Below are 18,846 nucleotides of genomic sequence, written 5' to 3'. Positions count from 1 at the left end.
CTATAAAAACACAAAACCAACTGCTCGAAAGCACTTTGAAAAAAAAAAAGCATATTGTACATGATGAAAGCTCATTAAGAAAAAGTACCTCAGGAATTTAGTTTTACCTGAAGGAACAGCTGTACTGTTCTGGTGGTTTTCACCAGGCGACACAAATAAGTCTTCCTCCCCATCAGTGGATGAACTGGAAGAAGATTCACTACTGAGATCATTCTCACTGGAACTGCTAGAGCTGGGTAGTAAAGCATACTTTCTTCGAGCTAACACTTCCCGCTTTTTCCTCTGCATTAAAATTCGTTCTTTTTGGTTCTGTGTCCGCTGTGACGAACTTGTTTTCACAAATCTCTTCCTATATGGAAGTCTTCTTAAAGAACTGCTGTGAAAACAGGGCCTTTTCATTAATAGTCCAGGTACAGAGTCTGCCTCAGTCCGAGGCCACTTTTGTGACCTTGCACTGTGAGTTCTACTGGTAGTATTCAACACTGCTTGAGAGTGTCTTACAGGAGCATCTTTTTCTTCATCGGATGTTACTGTGTCGGAGTCTCCAAAATGTAGGCTAGATGAAGGCGAAGAGATACAGTCACTAAAAGAAGAATCATTGTCTTCACTCTGTGTTTCTAGATGCTGTCTTAATCCTAGGATTCCTTGGTTTTCTTTATCAGGACAATTTTGAGTATATGAAGGACCAGCCTGCTGGCTCTTGCGTTTTTTTCGCACCACAATACTTTTGTCTTGGTCTGTACGGTTGCCACTCATGTCCTTTTGCTTTTGAGAATCACCACATAAGTGAGAGAACTCATTCCCTACTTTACTGGCAATCATCTCAACTTCTGCAGTGAAGCTTTTGGCTGCCCCAATAGGCTCAGGGTTCAAGAGGATCCCCTTCAGACTCTCCTGTCTCTTTGGTGCATCAGAAGGAACTTCACTCTTCATATCCGCTTTTAGAGTATAAACTATATTACATTCAGGAGTCCATTTAGACATGGAAAGTTTTAAGAATGGCCTAGAAATAAAAATAGATGCACATCAAGAAAAAGAAGCATCAGATTTTTCGAGAGCAAAAGTGAAATAAGAGAAAGCCATTTACTGCTGGAAAAAGCAAGACAGCAGTAACTGAAATACAAGTGTTTCATAGTATTAAAAATACTGCTTGACAATGTAATTTTGAATTAAGACAGCACTCTTATAATTTGCACTTAAGGGAAGTTCTCACAGTCAGTGAAAACATCAGTTTCACAGAGCAAATATTGATGTCTGTTGCCGGCAAAATGTACGGACTATGTCTGTCTTACCAATGCTTAAGCATGAGAGTTTTACAGGCTACTGCTTGTACAAGTCACATAAGTTTCAGTTAAATAGCTCCAATAGCCATCAACTAAACTGCATGCTTAAATAAGGCCTACATCTTCCCCTATAGCTCTACATATGGATAGTAAATACCTCGACCACAATACATGTTGCAGCATGGTTACAACTGAGCTATAAAAATCGGTTACTTAGAATTCACAGTTCTTTTCTGACTTTGAAACTTATTATTTTGGGGCAAAGTAATAGAAATCCATTTATTACCTAGAGTTTCTTTAAAAAACCACCACACATTAATAGAGTAGTGTACAAAGCTATTTTCAGTCCATGTACTGACTCTACCCTGCGCAGAAACTGTGCATATCATATCACATGTTCCCTTAACAGTTGGTACCAGGCAGGTCCCCCTCCCTGTCAAACTATTGGGCTGTCAACATGCAACACACAACATTAGCTTTGAAGACTATTTGGAAGAAACACTTTTGTACTGGAAGACTAACGAGACACACAGGCAACAGTAACCTCAGTAATATATTCACCTTCAACCTGCTTCATCTGGCATCTCTGCTTTCTGTTTAAATTCCCAAAAGGAAGTGACAAAAGAATTTGGTTCCCACTGTGATAGCCACTGAAGCACTCTTTACTGTAACTAATATCACTTTTTTGTGCCTCAGATCAATAAGGCTGTAGCAGACATTTGACACTTGTACTACTTAAGCTCCCTCTTTTCTCCCTCCCTCCCTCCCCACTTGTTTGAAGGAACATCTCCTGTGCTCTTCTAGAAGAAATGTGCTGAACCAGAATGTAGAGCTGCCCAATCTGAAAAATAAATTTCCCAACCACATCAGAAACCAATTCAATTCATCACATAAGCACACAACAGCTATGCCTGGCTTACAGCAGGTTGTGCTGAACTACCGGAAGGATGCTTAAGAAAAATACGTGCAACTATACCTTATCTGCAAATGAGACTCCCTAAGCAGCCCAGCATGAAGCCACAAAAAAAGTCCTAAGGTAGCATCATCTATGACAGGTTAAGTAGCATTGCCTACTCAGGTCTGTAATCTTCTGCCTGAACCTCCAAATTCTTCAAAATGCTAACACAGTCTTCATCAAAGCACAGTTCATGGTAGGAGATATTTCTTATTTTCAAGTGTTAAATAGAAGACTGTTGCATCCTGGACAATATATATATATTTTAAATTGAAGTTAAGTTTTAGTGGAATGCACTATATAAGGCTACTCTCTTCTCTAGAGCTGAAAAAAAGAAGTTGCAAAATTGTAAAAAAACTTGGAATAAACATTAAGAGTGTAAGAAGTCTACATAGTAAACAAAGAAGCCTCTATTAAAGCTGTGGAAATCTGATATCTACTCTTCTCTGCTTCTGGGGAAAACACCAGCTCTCACATGCTCCTCCCTATGCAGGTACTTACTCTCATGTACATGCACCATCTTTCTTTGGAAAAATTAAGATTGAGACTTCCATTTTATAAAACTGCTAACAAGGAGAGGAAATCAGAATTCAAACCTGTTATAACCACACAGAGAACAAGCAGTACACAGTCTGTTTCTCATCCTCACAAGGTCACCTTTAAGGCAGTATTTTTGGTCTGTTATTTAGGCACCACTGTTTTACAGAAATGCAACACTTAGTCTAGTCAATCTTCCACAGTCCAAAGCAAGCCTGCCCCTCACACAACAGCCCTGTACTTCATCACAAGTTTTTTTAGATAATCCACAAAATATTTTAATTTGAAAAAAAAAGTTAATTTGTTCAGAGCTTATCGTGTTCAAACAGTCATAACTTACCATCCTATACTATGTGTCCAGCCTATACACAACAGTTTCCTGTCATTTTAACATGATAAATTAAGGAGACAATTTTAATTCTGAAGTTTTCTTAAGAAACAAAAATCTGAACATTTTCTCATTATGTGAACACAATCAGGGGCTGGTTTACAAAGGACTCGGTTCTACTCATTGGAGTCTTTCCTCCCATTTTATTGTTAAATTCTAGTATGGAAATCTCCATCAGTATGAAAGTTCTGCATTCTGAATGATTATCTTTGTATAAGCTCTGTTTACTTTATCAGAGAGGCCACTGTGCTGAAGTACAGATAGAGCTATTTAAGTTACAGCAAAAAATTTACAGCAACAAAGTTTACACTTTGAGAAACCTCAACCTGCCATAAGATAAAAAAACCCTGAAAAACCTAACCCACCACACAGTGAAAACTAGTGCACTTGAAACACTATTTACTAGCTTAGTTTTATTCCAACGAGCAACTTCGATATAATAGCCAGTTACCTCAGATTCAAGGGTTTTGTATACTTGCACTCTTACAACCATGGCAAAGTCTGCAGTAACTCAAGTAAGTAATCCCAAACTCTTCATTTTTGCTAACCAGTACAGAGCGTGAAGGACTGCTTACTCATGGGAGAGCTGCTGGTTTCCAATTAAAAAAAAAAATCACAGAACAGCTGAAACGTGAGTATATTTTCAAAGTGAATGGCAGCAATGACAAATAATCCATTCCTTCACTATTTAGAAATGCTATTACAAAGCTTTAAACAAAACATTTGACCAAAAAAGATGGAAGCTGGAAGAAGATTCTTAGCATTTAACTAGATTCCAATCCGTTTTAAGTATTTTCAGTGGTTAGACATAGGAAATATCCATATTACATACAAGTCCAATGCTTTTACACAGAAGACTAAGTTTAACAGGGACTACAACAGTATTATGCAAATAATTAAGACTCATTAGAATGAGATCATCTGCTGTTAAAACATTTAGAAGATCCTACAAAATCTCCCTCTAAAAGCAGTCCTCAGAAGCTTTTTCAAAAAGCAGCAAGATGCAGTAAACTCAGTCAGCATTAGTGTTCCTCCTTCCTAATCAAAGTATTTGCCTATTAACTTAAAGAATCAAGACTTCAAGAGGAAAAATGGGATAGCATCTTCTTTCAAGCCATTTTAAGTAAAGACTGAATGAAGTGCTGTTAAGACAGCTACCTGAAAACTATAGTTATTCTAAGTTCCCCTCTGAAGTGTATGGACTCTATTCAGAATCATGGAGTGTACACAACTTTTATCCATACGTGTCACAAATTGAAGACCTTTGATATTAATCATACCAAGACATACAGTAGTGCAAGAAAATTCATGCAAACTGGGGAAATCTCTTGAAAATGCCAACTCAAAAAACAAGCTCAAAGTTTGAGATCTTTACAGCAGAGAAGTTTATGTTCTCATATATATAAGCAGAACATATCTGAGTTGAGTTATAAGATAGAGCAAAGTATTTTGTCACTAAGAATTAATCCCATTACTAGCAATCAAAAAGTATGATAGCATTAAAGCACTATAAAACAGTGAAATGGTTCATTACACAACATTAACTCATTTTTTGTGTAAAATTGGTTGATGAATACATGTAATCTACTATACCATTACTCTGAAAATGTATTTTCAGTTACATTTTAAAATACAGTCAACTCCCTTCAACATCAAGAAACAATCTTCTTTTTAGGTGTCAAAAGCATCTTGCCCCATTCTCTCAAGCTTGGCTACAGTAAGCACACATTGCTTTGACACATGACCAGCCAACCACTTTACAGAAAATGCCTATCTTAAGCACGTGCTTCTTACGTAACACCAAATTACTGGTCTCTGTCCTGTTTAGTATGAGACACACACCTAAACCCAGCTAGCCAAATAGTTTATTCAGCAAATATCTAGACTTCTACCCAACTTGATGAAAAACAGTGAACAAAAAAAGCTTCATTTACAAAGCAGTTAGTAGTCTATTTCCTCCTTTTCCCCATCTTCAATTTCCTGCCCCTCTCTCATTACAAACACAGTAATTTCCCCTTGTCTGATGCACTCTCCACCACTCAGACCCTAAACACACTTACAAGCAACTCAGTTATCCAGCAGTGTTGAGCCTAGAGGCCAGTGCAGACAAAAATTCTTCCTGATACAACAGCTCTCACAACTACCAAGAGCTTGTGGAACATACTGTCATCATAATCTCAGAAAGACCACAGCAATTCCACTTCCATAAAAATTCTGTGCTATCTTGGACCACTTAAGTACCCAGTCCAAGTGCCCATATATAGAATGGTATCAGGCAAGAGAATATTTAAGATTGTCTCGGAAAGTTTCTATCAGTTGCATTTGTAGTTCCTTTATTCAGTCCTAACTCTCATTTTCTTTGCGTATGTTCACTGCATTATTTACTTCTATTATTAATTCCCTTCCCTAATGTGTGGCTTTTATCAGATCTTACTTTTAACATTTTTACTGACAAGCTAATAGTACTATTATCTTCACGAGAAAACCTCACCGTTGGAAGTTTGGTATGCACAAAGAAATCTGATGTTGTGTATACTGTTCAGATCAGTAAAGCAATTATCTTGCAACAGAAATGTCAGGGCACCTATAGAATAGCTACAGAATGCCTCTGTTATGCCATGTTATCATTCACCTCTGAGACTCACCACCACTGTATTCTTATGGAGAGACTATTAAAAGTGTCTGTCTCTCACATCTGATATAATCCAGCACAGGACAGCTACAAACAGAAGAGCTCTTCCCTAGGACTGGATCTATGGCCTGGCTCCAGCTGGAACAGACAGAACACGTGGAGCATGCGCAGCTGGAAGCGCCTCAGCTACATGAGCTGGCAGGCTAAGAGCAATTCTGCATAGAATCCTACCAACAACAAGTGCTCCTGCAATACACTACAAATCAGTCCAAGACCATAAGGCACCCATAGATATCCCAGCATCAATCCAACATCAGAGAAGCATTAGCACACACATACCCTCGGCAAGGAATCTGTTTGGCTCTGCACAATGGATGCAAGCAGGTGGATTTGACAAACACAGTGTTCGCAAGCACATTCTTCAGTCTAGACACTTCTTTGCTCTGTCCTAGGCTTAGCTACATCACCACTATGTAAATCATGGTTTTAAGACACAAGCATTATGATTTGGCAATCAGGAATGTTTTGGCTTCAGTGGACTCCAAGACAAACGTAGCAGCAATGAACTTGGGAATAACGAGTTGTAGCTTTATAAAAGAATGACAAAATACACTTTTTTATTGGAGTTTAAGATCATAACTAGGCGTTCTGCTTCCACAGACAGCTAGGGAAGTTCTGAATTACACTGCCATCAAAATTAATTAAAAAAATTATTTCTCAGTCCTCCTGGCAGTTTCAGCCTTTGAGGTATGTGTAACTGTTCTTAAAGCAGTGTCATCTTGCAAACGCTTCTAGATAAAGCTTTGAGAAGCAAAGTAAGGCATGATCTTTGTCACAACTGCTAACAAGAACCTTGCAAGTGAGAAATATGAAGTTAACCATTAGGACAGTTTTATGCTGTTCTTTGGGAAACCTGTGATAAGTAGGGGATTTTTCAGATACTAAATCTAGTAGATTTACCAGTTTAAAAGAGAAGGACAGTGCAGCAGACTTCTCCACTCTTCACCCAGTAGAACCAAGTGGCAGTGGGTAAAAGCAAACATTTTACTTGACAGCAGTCAAGCATCAGGACTGCATTTTACTGGCAAAAAAAAAAAAAAAAACAAACCAAACAGAAGGAAGTCTCTTGCTAGTAAAGTCGTGAACCAGCCTTCTCAGATTTTACTTGGTAAACACTTAATAAGGAAGACACGACTTTAATTCACATTAGTTACTTTTCCAAATAGCATAAACTATATAAAACATAAAAATAATCCTGTTAGCAAGATTTTGGGTTAGCAAAAAAAACCCCCACGTTTTCCTTTTTTCCTTTCCTTCTGCTCCATTAGGGGTCTCTGTTAGTCCTGAGATCAGCCCACCAAGAAAAACACTAATCTAAACTTCAGCCTGAAGGAAGTTCACTAGTGTAACACTTCGCCTGTGGATACATTTTATGCTTCTTTTAAGAGTACTGTACACTTTGGAAGCAGCTGATCACTGTCACTTACACTGACAAAACTTAAGAGACCATGACTGGGAGTAATTATCCTATCCCTATGTTGTACATGTATCCCATATGACATTACTCGATATACATGTTTCTAAACCTCTTCTCAATGTTACTGACATGAAAACAGCTAAAGCACTACGGATCTGGGGATAAAACTGACCTAAAGGAGGGTGCACATCAGTAAAGCTGTGGGAAAACCTCTATACAACATCTGCCTATGGCAAATCCATCTCTCTGTACTATCCCCATTGTTTACATGTGAATTAAATCATCCCATTCCCCTTCCCATCCCCTCCTGCAATTTTTTCCCCATTTATTCAACTGCCTGACATCTAAGCCTCCATAGTTCATCAGCCAGGGAGAAGGGCACTATCACCTATATCTTCTCAAAAGAATGTCCTCACCATTAGAGGAAATATAAACAACTGAAATGACAGATTCTTCATCTTGGGGGAAAAAAAAAAAAAAAGGCAGTAACTGCTGTCAGCTAAATGTTATTGCAACACGGCCACTTCCACTGAAAGACAAGACTGTCATAACTGATCTGGTTACGTAGGTCTACAAAGTTACTCATTTAAAGATAAAGTGCAAGTTACAGATACATTAAGATACACTCTTAATACACTTTTATAATAACAGACATTTCTGAGAGGTCAGAATGTTCTCATCCAGATTTTGAAAGGACACGTGAAATATGCATGAATACTAAGAGCTGTTGTTCACCCCTGGGCTCCCAACACTACACATAACCACAGCTGTAACTGCCAGGGCTTCAACCATCAATAAAAATAAACAGATTTTTAAATATGCAAGACTTCAAGAGTTTTAAAACAGGAAGCCTGGTGTCTTATACACTTTTATTTAACTAAAGTGAAATGCAAAATGTGCACACAGCCTTTCCTGTCTTATGAATTCAGTAGGTCATTTTATACTGCAGATAACAGCATAAGACAGGTGACCAGATATTCACTTTATCAAATGAACCAAGAACACAACTTTCCCTATCAACCTTCGCACATCAGCAAGAATACAAATCTGAATTGGTGATAACCTTGCCTAACAGCTTCTTTGTTGTTTCTTGGTTTTTGTTCTTTTTGCCTCAGGTATTCCCTCTATCCAGCAATAAGATGAGTAAAAACATTTAAATTTGTGGAGAACTACTTCAACAGCAAGAACGATAGGTACGTGAACTATAAGAAGCTTTAATTTTTAAGAGTGACAAAATATTCCAATTCTTTAAATATTAATTTTCCTCAAAAATGTTTCTGCTAAGTATCCAGAATTAATCTATCTTTGGAATTTGCTACTGGATACAACAATGTAAGGCCTTATTTCACCACCTGAAAACCTAGTTTTTCTTTATTAGCTTACAATAAAGATACTCCACCATGATAAACACTACCTAAATCTCCATGCTGAGCAGTCAATCCTTATCTTTTTTGTCAAATATTTGATTCTGAAGTAATTATGTTAGAATCAAATAAAGTTGGGCTATTACAGCAAGATCTTAACTCCTGCATTACATCTTCTTTTGGAGGAATACCTGAGCATCAGGAATTAAGGTTATCATTTTTAGTCAGCTAAAGCAATCGGGCCTTGCTTATGATTTCACAAAACCATTTGAGCCATGAAATAGCTTACTCAAACATTCCATAAATATATGCTCAGCCCTAATCGCTCAAACACAGACACTTAAAAAAGTACATAGATCCTTAACACCTGCCCATTTCAGTAAGAGTTACAAACCTACGTACCACTGAAGATCCTGGCCTACATTTCTGAATGAACATTGCTTCCTTGTTTATCAGGCAAAAACCATCTGACAGTGATTTTTTTTTTTTAATATGGGTTAAGAAACAGAATACCAACTTCGCAAACAAAACAAATGACGTTATAACAAACTCTACTACGCACACGAATAATAAAACTCATTTCCATAAGGGAAAACGTGTGACAAATTTTCAAGGAGACAAAACCCAAAAGAGTGCTGCGGCTTCCCGCATTGAAGATACTGCTTTGTGCGTCAACGAGGCACTGGAAAAAAAAAAAAAAAAAAAAAAAATCAGCGTGAAGTTCCCATCCGCCTAACTGCCCCCGCGCCCCCGGCCAGCTCCGCCGGGAGAGGCGGCCCGCCCCGCCGCGGATCGGTCACCGTGGCCGCCGCCGTTGCCGCGGCCGTTGCGGGGCAGGGCGGGGCGGGGCGGGGCTGGGGGAGAGGAGGTGAGCCCACCGCCCCCCTCCCGGCCCCTGCGGGCCCCACCCGCCAGGAGATAATGCCCCGCAGGGTGCGGGACAACACCGCGGCCGCCGCCCACCCCCCCCCCCCCCCCCCCCCCCCCCGTACCTGAGACAGCGAGGCCAAGGGGGAAGAGCCGGGTGCCGCCGGCGCCCTGCTCAGGGCCGGAGGGGAGGAAACGGTCCTGGCGGGTACCGCAGGGACCCCGCGTCGCTGCCTGGCGCGGCCCGGGAGGCCACTGCCTCCTCCTCGCCGGCGCCCTGCCCCAGCGCCCGGCCCTCGCCGCGCCGCTGCCGCCCGGCCTGGCCGCAGCCGCGCGGGCCCCGGTGACACGCCGCGAGGCGGGCGACGTTTTGTTGTTGCGCAGCCCCCGCCGCCGCCGCTCCCTCCCCAGGCGCGGCGCGACACTCGGTGCTGCTTTACAGCAGTCCGCAAAGCGCAGCCGCGCCGGCGCGCGCCACGCCTCCCGCCCGGCGCCGCGCCCCCTGCCGGGAGGCAGCGCAGCGCGGGGCTGCCCTCGTCCCCGGGGCCCGGGCCCTGCCCCGCCGCGGCACGGCAGCGGCGGCCGCTCGCCATGGCCAGGGCGAGGAAGAGCTCGGCAGAGGTCGGGGAAGGCAGCTCGGGCGGGCGGCAGCGGACAGCCACCACTGCCCTGGCCCCGGCCAGCCTCGCCCGGCCCATCCCCAGCCTCGCCCAGGGGCAGCGGTGCTGCTGCTGTTGCTGCACTTCTCCTCCTAGATCCTGCAGAAAAGCACCAGTTCTCTGCCCAGAGATGGCTCTTCCACGGTGCCTGACGGCTGCTCGGCTGTAGCTACGCCGTCGGAGCTGAACCGTGAGCTACCGGGCCTCTCGGCGGTGCTGCCTGGGCTGCCGTGGCCGCCTGCCTGAGCGCACTGCGCCGGCCCCGCACCCCGGGCCAGCCCCGCGCTCCGAGCAGGGTGTCTGGGAGCCAAACAATAGGCGCAGCTGCTGGGAAATGCAGACAAATCGCATTTACTCTCTTTAGAAATAGGGATTTAATTTGCATTTACTGCAGCAATGCACTTAATGACTTATGAGCCTGCCCACTCTTCCTATTTAGCACTACACTACTGATGTCAGTCCACCCTGGGCAGGAACTTCTCCAGCTGAGGGATGTGCCTTCCTACAGCCACCAAGGCTCACATCTACCTCACCGCACTGGAAGCATCACAACTTTGTGAAGTCTCTCCTTGAGCGTTTGTTAACATTGTAACTGCCCAAGTCTGCCAAAGGCCACGGTATCTGCCCCAGCCGCCCTTTCATCCCTGCTAACCTACACGTTCAGAACACTTCCAGCTTAAAACACTGAATAGGAAAGGGCTGTAGACATAAAACCAAGATTTTGGAGCAGAAAGGTGCAGTCTGATCTACAAGTAGTTAAAGATCTTACTCAGAATGCATTGCAACCACAGAATCAGTATACAAGAGTTCTTACATGTTTCGGAGGAGCTAAACAACCTTCATGCATCATTACAAAAGAAATGGTCATTGGGAAAAAAGGCATTTTGAGACTATTAATTGAATGAGTTTCTGAATGGAATTTCCTTAAAGCAAAAGTGGATAAAACAACATGGAAACTATTTCTCAAACAAGGAAAAAAGGCTTTAAGGAATGACTCTACTTCAGTAAATGCCTACCTCAAAAGAAGATATATTTCTAGGGGCAGGAAAAAAGATTACTAAGCAAAGGAATATCTGAGTATGTCAAAAAGTGTAGAAACAAAGTGCAGAAGTTGCAAGACCACACAGATGATATGAAAATAAACACATTTTTCAGCTTTATGTGTGATGCAAGAGCACAGAAAAAGTGAGACCCACATACAGTGAAGGCAGAAAAAAGGATCACAGGTGGGGTTCCAGAACCAAAATAATAATTCATGTCAGTTTTCAATAAAGACAAAAATACAGGTCAGTCAGCATTAACTGGCTACCTTTTTCTACACAGTTTTTTGGGGCGTTTTTTTATTTTTAAATCAAGGAAATACAGTATGTTGCATCCAGCCACACTTTGGTAAACAATGACAATGGGCCACATATGAAACAACCACTGAAACTGTGGAGAATGGGGAGCAGCATAAAAATTAAGAAACATGACTAGAACACTCAACAGGAGATAGCAACAGACAGTGGAAAGAAGGTTGTATCATATTCGATGGAGTTGACTAATGGCTTGATTGTGTAAACAATTGTAATATTTTTCATTATTGACTGAAGTTGAAATACATTAATAAAAATCTGCTGGGGAAAAAAAATAAAGACAATAAATGGGAAGAACTGAATGACTCTGAAGACCAGACTAATAGAAGCAAGGTGAAAAAAAATAGAGTAGAATATAAAGAATATGCACTTGAATATTAATGACTAAAACTTTTGGTATATATTGAGTATTTGTCAGGTAGAGGGCAGTAGGATGAGTACTTCAATAAACTACGTAATTAAGAAAAAGACCAACAGCCACAACATGATAATGACATGAAAAAAGCAAACATGTCTGTACAATATTTTAGTCTAAATATTTTTCAGAGAGAGAGATTTCAATACTATTGTAAAAATTATTCCTGATGTAGTCTTACAGCTACTTACCCAGCTTTTTTTAATATGTATTCAGAGAACAACTACTCTAATCTTAACAGGTCACTCAAGGGAACATAGCATATATAATATGAGAGGACTCTAATGAAATTTGGCTAAATTACCTTAAGAAATGAGACAGAACCATTCTCCATAAACTGAGCAGAGGCTAATACCAATACAAAAAAATTATACCAACTAGCTATGTATCTACCAATTTACTTAATAATTGTTTTGAACACTCATACCAAAGATGACCGAAAGGTAGTTCTTGGCAGAGAAAATGTAGAGTCACTCTGTGCTCACCGATTGAAAGACATACAAAGACCATTTCAAAAACAAAAAACAAGGGGCTATAGAGTGGCTAGACATTTCAGTTCACAAATGAAAAAGCAATGCATGGTAAGTATAGATAGCCTTGATTTTCTCCCAGTGCAAACTCAGAGGGGCCAGATGATCTGTAAATGCTTTAACTTTATATGCTTTCCTCCTTGGGTAAATTAAAATAAAGGCAGAATGTCTAGGATCTTTATTAGCTATGATTTTCTAATTCCTGTTTCACTATGGGCTACCAGCTGACAGGAATCTAGTAAATTGTGGGCCAGCTCACACTTAAATTCACACTTGATAGAAATTAGTTTGTCAATTATTAATTATTAACATAATTTTTTTAAAAAGTGATGGAGAAAATGAACTAATGCCCATAATTATTCACAATTATTTAAAAATATTTTTTATTTTTTAAATTCTATGTCCTTTCATATATTTATTAAAGTTATTTCTGCCATTATTTTAGGATCTTGCAGAGATAAGACAGATGTCTTGAAAATATTTTATTGATTCCTTGCACCAAAAAAAAAAAAAAAGATTCTCCTTTTCACACTTCTTAGCTACAGAAAACCAAAAGGTTAAATCGATTCATTCTAAATCACCAATGCAGGTCTCAGAATAGCTTTCAGGCTATGTGTCATCAATTCATACTGAACTCTTCCAACTTCTAACTAGAGCTAAACAAAACCATTCATATGCGCACCCCAGGGTCTGGCAGAACTAAAGACATAGAGAAGAAACTATCTTATCTAAGATCAAAATACACCAACCAGCAGGAGATTGCACTTCACATTTGTGGCAAAAAGACAAAGCAAACGCCTATCCTGAGGTACCTTCAGCAGCTCAGCTTCATAGTTGGACACAGTTCTGCGCAGGAGTGCTGTTGCAGTTTGCTCGCTCACAAATGAAAGCTAGGCACAGCTTTTCCCAGATGCAAACACCAGCTTCTGGAACGCAGTCCCACTGGCGGCGTGGCCAAGATGCAAGCTGCACACTCTCAGAGATGTTTTTACTTAGAGCTCTGTTAACTGCAGGCCTGGTAGTGTCCAGGACAGTGTGAATAGTATACACTTAAAATCTCCTGCCTATATGCAGGAGTATGTGTCTCCTGTCACAAATACTGCTTCTGGAGGAGCTCAAAATCACTTGCAGTCAGGGTATTAATTCAGATGAAACAGCCCATCCTTGACATTTACATCATACGTAGTTGTGCAAACTTAAAATGGACAGTATTTAGACACATATTTAAATGCTTGTAAGTGTTAAGTCGATTTACAATTACTAGTAGTATTAGTAACCGTAAAGCCTCTCGTGGAAGTATGTTGTGAGGACAATACAGAAAAACATATCATAAAAATTGTGGGATTGATATTCAGATGATACAAATTGTCACAGCTCCAATCAGTCCAGATGAAGGTCTTACCAGTGAAAACTGTAGAAACAGGGAAGAGACAAAAAATGCTGAAAAAAAATTGCTCATAGAAAACGAGAAAAGACTGATGCATTTGCAGAGTTGAAAATAAAACTCAACACCTGTCTGTTCCATGTGTTTTATGATGATAAGTACAGGAAATTTTCTAATGTGATTGATCTAAAAGCTTTCAAAAGCACTGGAAAATAGCACGTACCACTCAGGTAACTATATTTTTAAAATATATGGAAGAACAAAATACCCTACATTACAGTAACACATACAGCAATAACCCACTAGTCACTCATTTAATTTCATATTGTACACCCTGATAAGGCTTTGAAAGGTTGAAACCACTTGAAAACGCAACACATTATTTCAGAAATTATGCAAATCCCTACTAAAATCTCAAGCAGTTAGATATTCTAAGTAAGATACTTTAAGTATTTAAATTGATATATAATTAAGAAGGTGTGGTATATATAATTACTTTGAAATAACTACTTTGTTGATGGCATTCTTCCTATCAAAAACAAATGCGCCACCAACTTGTTAATAGAAAGATCACATGAAATATTCCTTTATATTCTTTCAGTGCTTGTACAATAATGGGGCCAATATATATTTTTGCCTTTTAATGATGAATCAGCAGCTATTTTTAGGGCAATTAGGTTTAAAACAAACAAAAGCATCCTGCATTTAATGATCTAATTTTACACTAAAATTCAATAGCCATTTCCTAGCATGTACATACACTTTCAGTAGTAAAATAAAGTAAAATATTTGTGTTTGATTTATAAGTAGATTATGCTCTTCCCCTTGCTGTTCTGTAGAATTACAATGAGAGCTACTTAGAGATCAGAAACTCATTTCTACAATCTTCTTCTGACTGCTCATCATAGAGTATATCAATAATACATCAAAAAGAAAACTATACATTTGGAGTGGAAAAAGTTATTTTTTATAGTGGTGCTGCATATTAAAGTATCAGTGAATCTTAATCTCAAAACGTACCTACTGTCAGGCATTCACTGAAAACATATGGTATTATTCATGTTTGCTTTGTCAGCAAGTAGAGAAAGCGCAGCAAACACACCAGCTAATAAATTTTAAACTGAAACTTGGTCAGAGGTTTGAATACAGTCAGACTGATATCAGGAATTACTAAAAGCAAAGTATGAAATTGTAGTAACCAGGCAATGTAACATGAGAACTGGGACAAGACTCAGAGACTTTCAGAGTAAAAGGGACTCTTCCTGTTGATTTCAGTTAATCAGCCCAGTGTCTCACTGTCTTTAAAAAAGGGCCAGATCCAAAAAGGAACGGAGTTATTGCATCATTTATTGCTGTAACAACTAGCTTTGATGTAGTCAACACCCAAAGTAGAATCCAAATTACTGTATTAGAAACTTGGATTTCTGAAGGAAACAAAAGCCTGAAGTTAAGAGTGAAAACACATATTGGATAAATCAGTTTTTAAACAACCGGTATGTTAAGCAGAGAACTGCATACAGCTTTGCTGATAAAAAGACATGGAAGAGCAATGTGTCTCAAATGAGACAGGACCCTGTTTAATTGTATATACTTTATTTGGAGGTGACCTTCCAGTACTCCCAACCCCTCCCCTTTCCTTAAACCAATATCTTGTTCTTTTAGAAGGCTTTTTAGAAGGGGATATGGACAAATGGGTGGCTGTGTGAAGAGGAGAAAACTGGGACAGCCCATTCTGCTCTAGGTGAATGCTTTAACCAGGGGGCTTCCTTACCAAAAAAAAGGCAAGAACCATTTCTCTATGTTTTAAAAACATTGAATATCACTGCACTATTACAGAGCCCAATAATGTTAAAGCTGCATGGAGTATACCAACTGCCTTAAGCTGTAAAAGAATGAAATAGCTAGTGTTTGGTCCTCCATTATGCTCCATTTGCAATAGACTGGTCAGCACTGCTGCAACTGGGATAATCATCTATGCAGGAAAAAGAAAATTACAGAGCCCAAAAAAACCCACCAAAAACCTAGGGATGTTCACAAATTTCAGGTGTCTCACATACAAGACAGACAAAAAAGAATTTACAGGCACACAGTAGTGGACTTCTGTCTTTGTTGTTGCTTACATATGAATATCTGGGCTAAACATTTCTCCTCTTTGAATGCCTATTACCATTTCCTAATCAAACTTTACCACAAATTTCAGAAGCTAATGGCATGAAACAATCTTCTCTTTGAAAACTAGTAGATGTTTCAAGAGACTACAAAAGGACAAACAAAGTATTTTTCTTTAAACAAACAAACAGGAAACTAGAAACCAGTCAACTTAATTAAAATTCCTGGACAAATTTGAAATATTTGTACCTGGAAAATAACAAAATGATAAATAACAACCAATATGATTTGTTCATGACAACCTATTAAACCAACCCAATTTCCATTTATGGCTCCATAGACACAAATAAACTGAAGATCTTCACTTCAGTGAGGCTTTGACATTCTGTTTCTTTGATATTTTCATAAGGAAGATAAGGAAATTTGATCTGGACAGAAATGACATAAATCTGGAGCAAGCATGGTTGTACTCAGGGGATTACTATCAGTGGTTTACTATTGAACTATAAGTTTGTATCAAATAAAAGTCCTCACACACCTCAATATTGTAATAGCTTTGGGTAAAGGATTAAGAGATTCTGTTTTTATAAACCTACAGCTGACACCAGGTTGAGAGGTACTACAAAGAGCAGAAGTCAAGATTAGAGTTTGAAATCATTGTGGGGGGTGGGGAGGGGGTGTGGTGTGGATATTCTATACGCACAAATGCAAAATTCCGCACTTAGCAAGAAATAACCAACTACACAGAAAATAGATATTGTGATAAATTGGCAAAAAAGAAACCAATAGGTAGAGTGGATCACAAGAACATGTCAACAAGTTCATGAGATTGAAAGAGGCATACATCCTACTGAAATGCATAATCAGAAGCGTTGTCATCAAGGTAACTTCAAGAAGTTGTGCAAAGATTGGATAGGAGCTAGAAGGGTGCAACAACAAAAGGTCATGTGTTTCAGAACTCTGATAAAAAAAGGAAATAATTTATGTTTTTAATCAAAAAATAAGACTGAACAAAAATGCGGTAACAGTCTTAGTTTATGTAAAAGGACACTGCAGAAAGAAAGGGAACACTGTCTTTTGACACTTTAAAGAAGAAGGCTAAATTGCAGCAAAAAGGGATTTAATCCAGACACTTGAAAAATGATAGTTAAGGACTAGACTGCCTGAGGAATGAGTGGAATCTGTGTTCAAGGCTTTAAGAACAGGTTCGGCAAACATCCATCAAGGTTGTGTTAATAATAGCTTATTGTGCCTTGAGACAGGAGGATGACTGAGAATAGGTTTAAGGTTACTTTTAGCTCTGTTGGTTGTTTTTTATTTTGGGGGTGGGTTAGATGTACAGCTTTGACATCCACATGACCCAAACCTCACTGCCTGTTGGATGATGTAAGTCAAGCAAACCCTATAAAAAACATTTTTTTATAGGTATTTTTTTAGTCCTCTCATCCTCTTTCCTAAAATTGGACACAGTAAACTTGTCTTCACCAATACTAGAACCTAACCAGCGGGTTTTGTATGTATTTGTACAACAGTTTACCACAGCAAAACTGACAGCTCTGATTGAGACTTTGTTGCACTGCTGAATTCAAAATAATATGCAAATAAAATATATTTAGGCCTTTTTCATGCACTGTTTAAATGTCACACACAAAAATCTGTTTCTGTAGTCTAAAGTTAAGCTAAAGAGTTCATTTATTAACCTCAAAGTCAATCCTAATATATTTGATGTTAATACAAATGTTATTGCAGAAGATAGCATAAGCAAGAATATATATTAATTTCTTATTTAAGATTGTTCTTTTTATAAAATCTTGATACCAAGCGCAACAGCAACATTATATATCTAAAACATACATGCAATTATCAGTCCAAACTGTATTTTCTTTTAAACTTCTGAGCATGCTTAACTCTTAAACACAGGGATGTTAGTCTTTGTTAACTGATAACTAGTTAAGCAAAGTATTATTTAAATATTCAAATGCATGTTGAAAAGAAAAGAGGATGGTGTAACAAATCTTTGTAGGATTCAGGAATTAATTTGCACAAAAGGATGTTTAACCAAGATTTATTAAATAAAATGAAACCTTATTCGTTTTTTCGTCAATATGCAATTTCTGCATGAAGAGACAGAACAAGAGGATTGTTGTGACTTAAACTGGTTTAGGCACACTTAAATTCACAGATTCTGTCTCATTTGACGATTTAATAGTAGCTGTAACATCTAATATTGACAAAATAACTTCAAGTGTTCCCTACAACTGAATGAAATAACTGAGAGGTAACACCTTCCATTACATGCTACAAATACAGCCTAATAAATCATAACAAAAGGTATTTTATTTGTTAATAACTTAAAACATTAGTATTGTACTTCTAGAATACTTCCAATTAAAAAGTTATGCAACTAGATCTACTTCTCCATAGATTGTTCTTCCTCTAATCTTTAAAATCATTTGAGTTACTGATTAAAGGAGCTACTATTTCACCTGAGTAAAATAGGTAAAATCAGAATAAATTATTAAAGCATATTTCCTAAACTCTGAAGAGTCAGTGGCCAGAGCAAGCAAGAAGGTACAATCCAACTTGTTAACGCGAACAGAGTGGCACCAGTAATATGTAAATAAATATTTTGCTTTTATTTGGGAAAAAAAATCATTAAAGAATTATACTAACACGAATCCAAGGGACGCTTCATTACAAGAGCTAACAAACCAAAACAGGGGATAAGCAGATATGCTTCAGCAAAGCTTTCAAAAGCCCACAAAAAAAGAGAAAACCTAGAGCAGATGCCGCCCTGGGAGGCCACCCGCCACCCTTCTGCGCGGCCGGGGGGGCCGGGCGGCTGCCCTCGTCTCCGTGACGGCCCCACACTTGATCGGAACTCACTGCGC

General features: G+C 39.1%; 1 protein-coding gene across 12 annotated transcripts in view; it reads right to left on the bottom strand.

Moving 5' to 3' along the window:
- The window catches only part of RNF111 (ring finger protein 111), a 62,074-nt gene that overhangs the window by 42,583 nt on the left and 645 nt on the right, over nt 1-18,846 (bottom strand). For 7 of the 12 annotated variants that reach the window (XM_074880053.1, XM_074880047.1, XM_074880049.1 and 4 more), the window contains one exon: nt 108-1,003. In XM_074880053.1, the coding sequence (XP_074736154.1) occupies nt 108-1,003 (896 nt within the window). Of the gene's footprint in view, nt 1-107; nt 1,004-1,844; nt 2,018-6,134; nt 6,733-6,755; nt 9,319-9,628; nt 9,927-18,846 lie in introns of those variants that run through there. The other 5 variants (XM_074880052.1, XM_074880055.1, XM_074880056.1 and 2 more) reach the window with 5 other exon arrangements.

The sequence above is a fragment of the Strix uralensis genome, chromosome 11 (genome assembly GCF_047716275.1).
Source record: "Strix uralensis isolate ZFMK-TIS-50842 chromosome 11, bStrUra1, whole genome shotgun sequence".
Lineage (NCBI taxonomy): Eukaryota > Metazoa > Chordata > Aves > Strigiformes > Strigidae > Strix > Strix uralensis.
The sequence above is the reverse complement of the archived record's forward strand: the minus strand, read 5'-3'. Positions and strand labels throughout refer to the sequence as shown.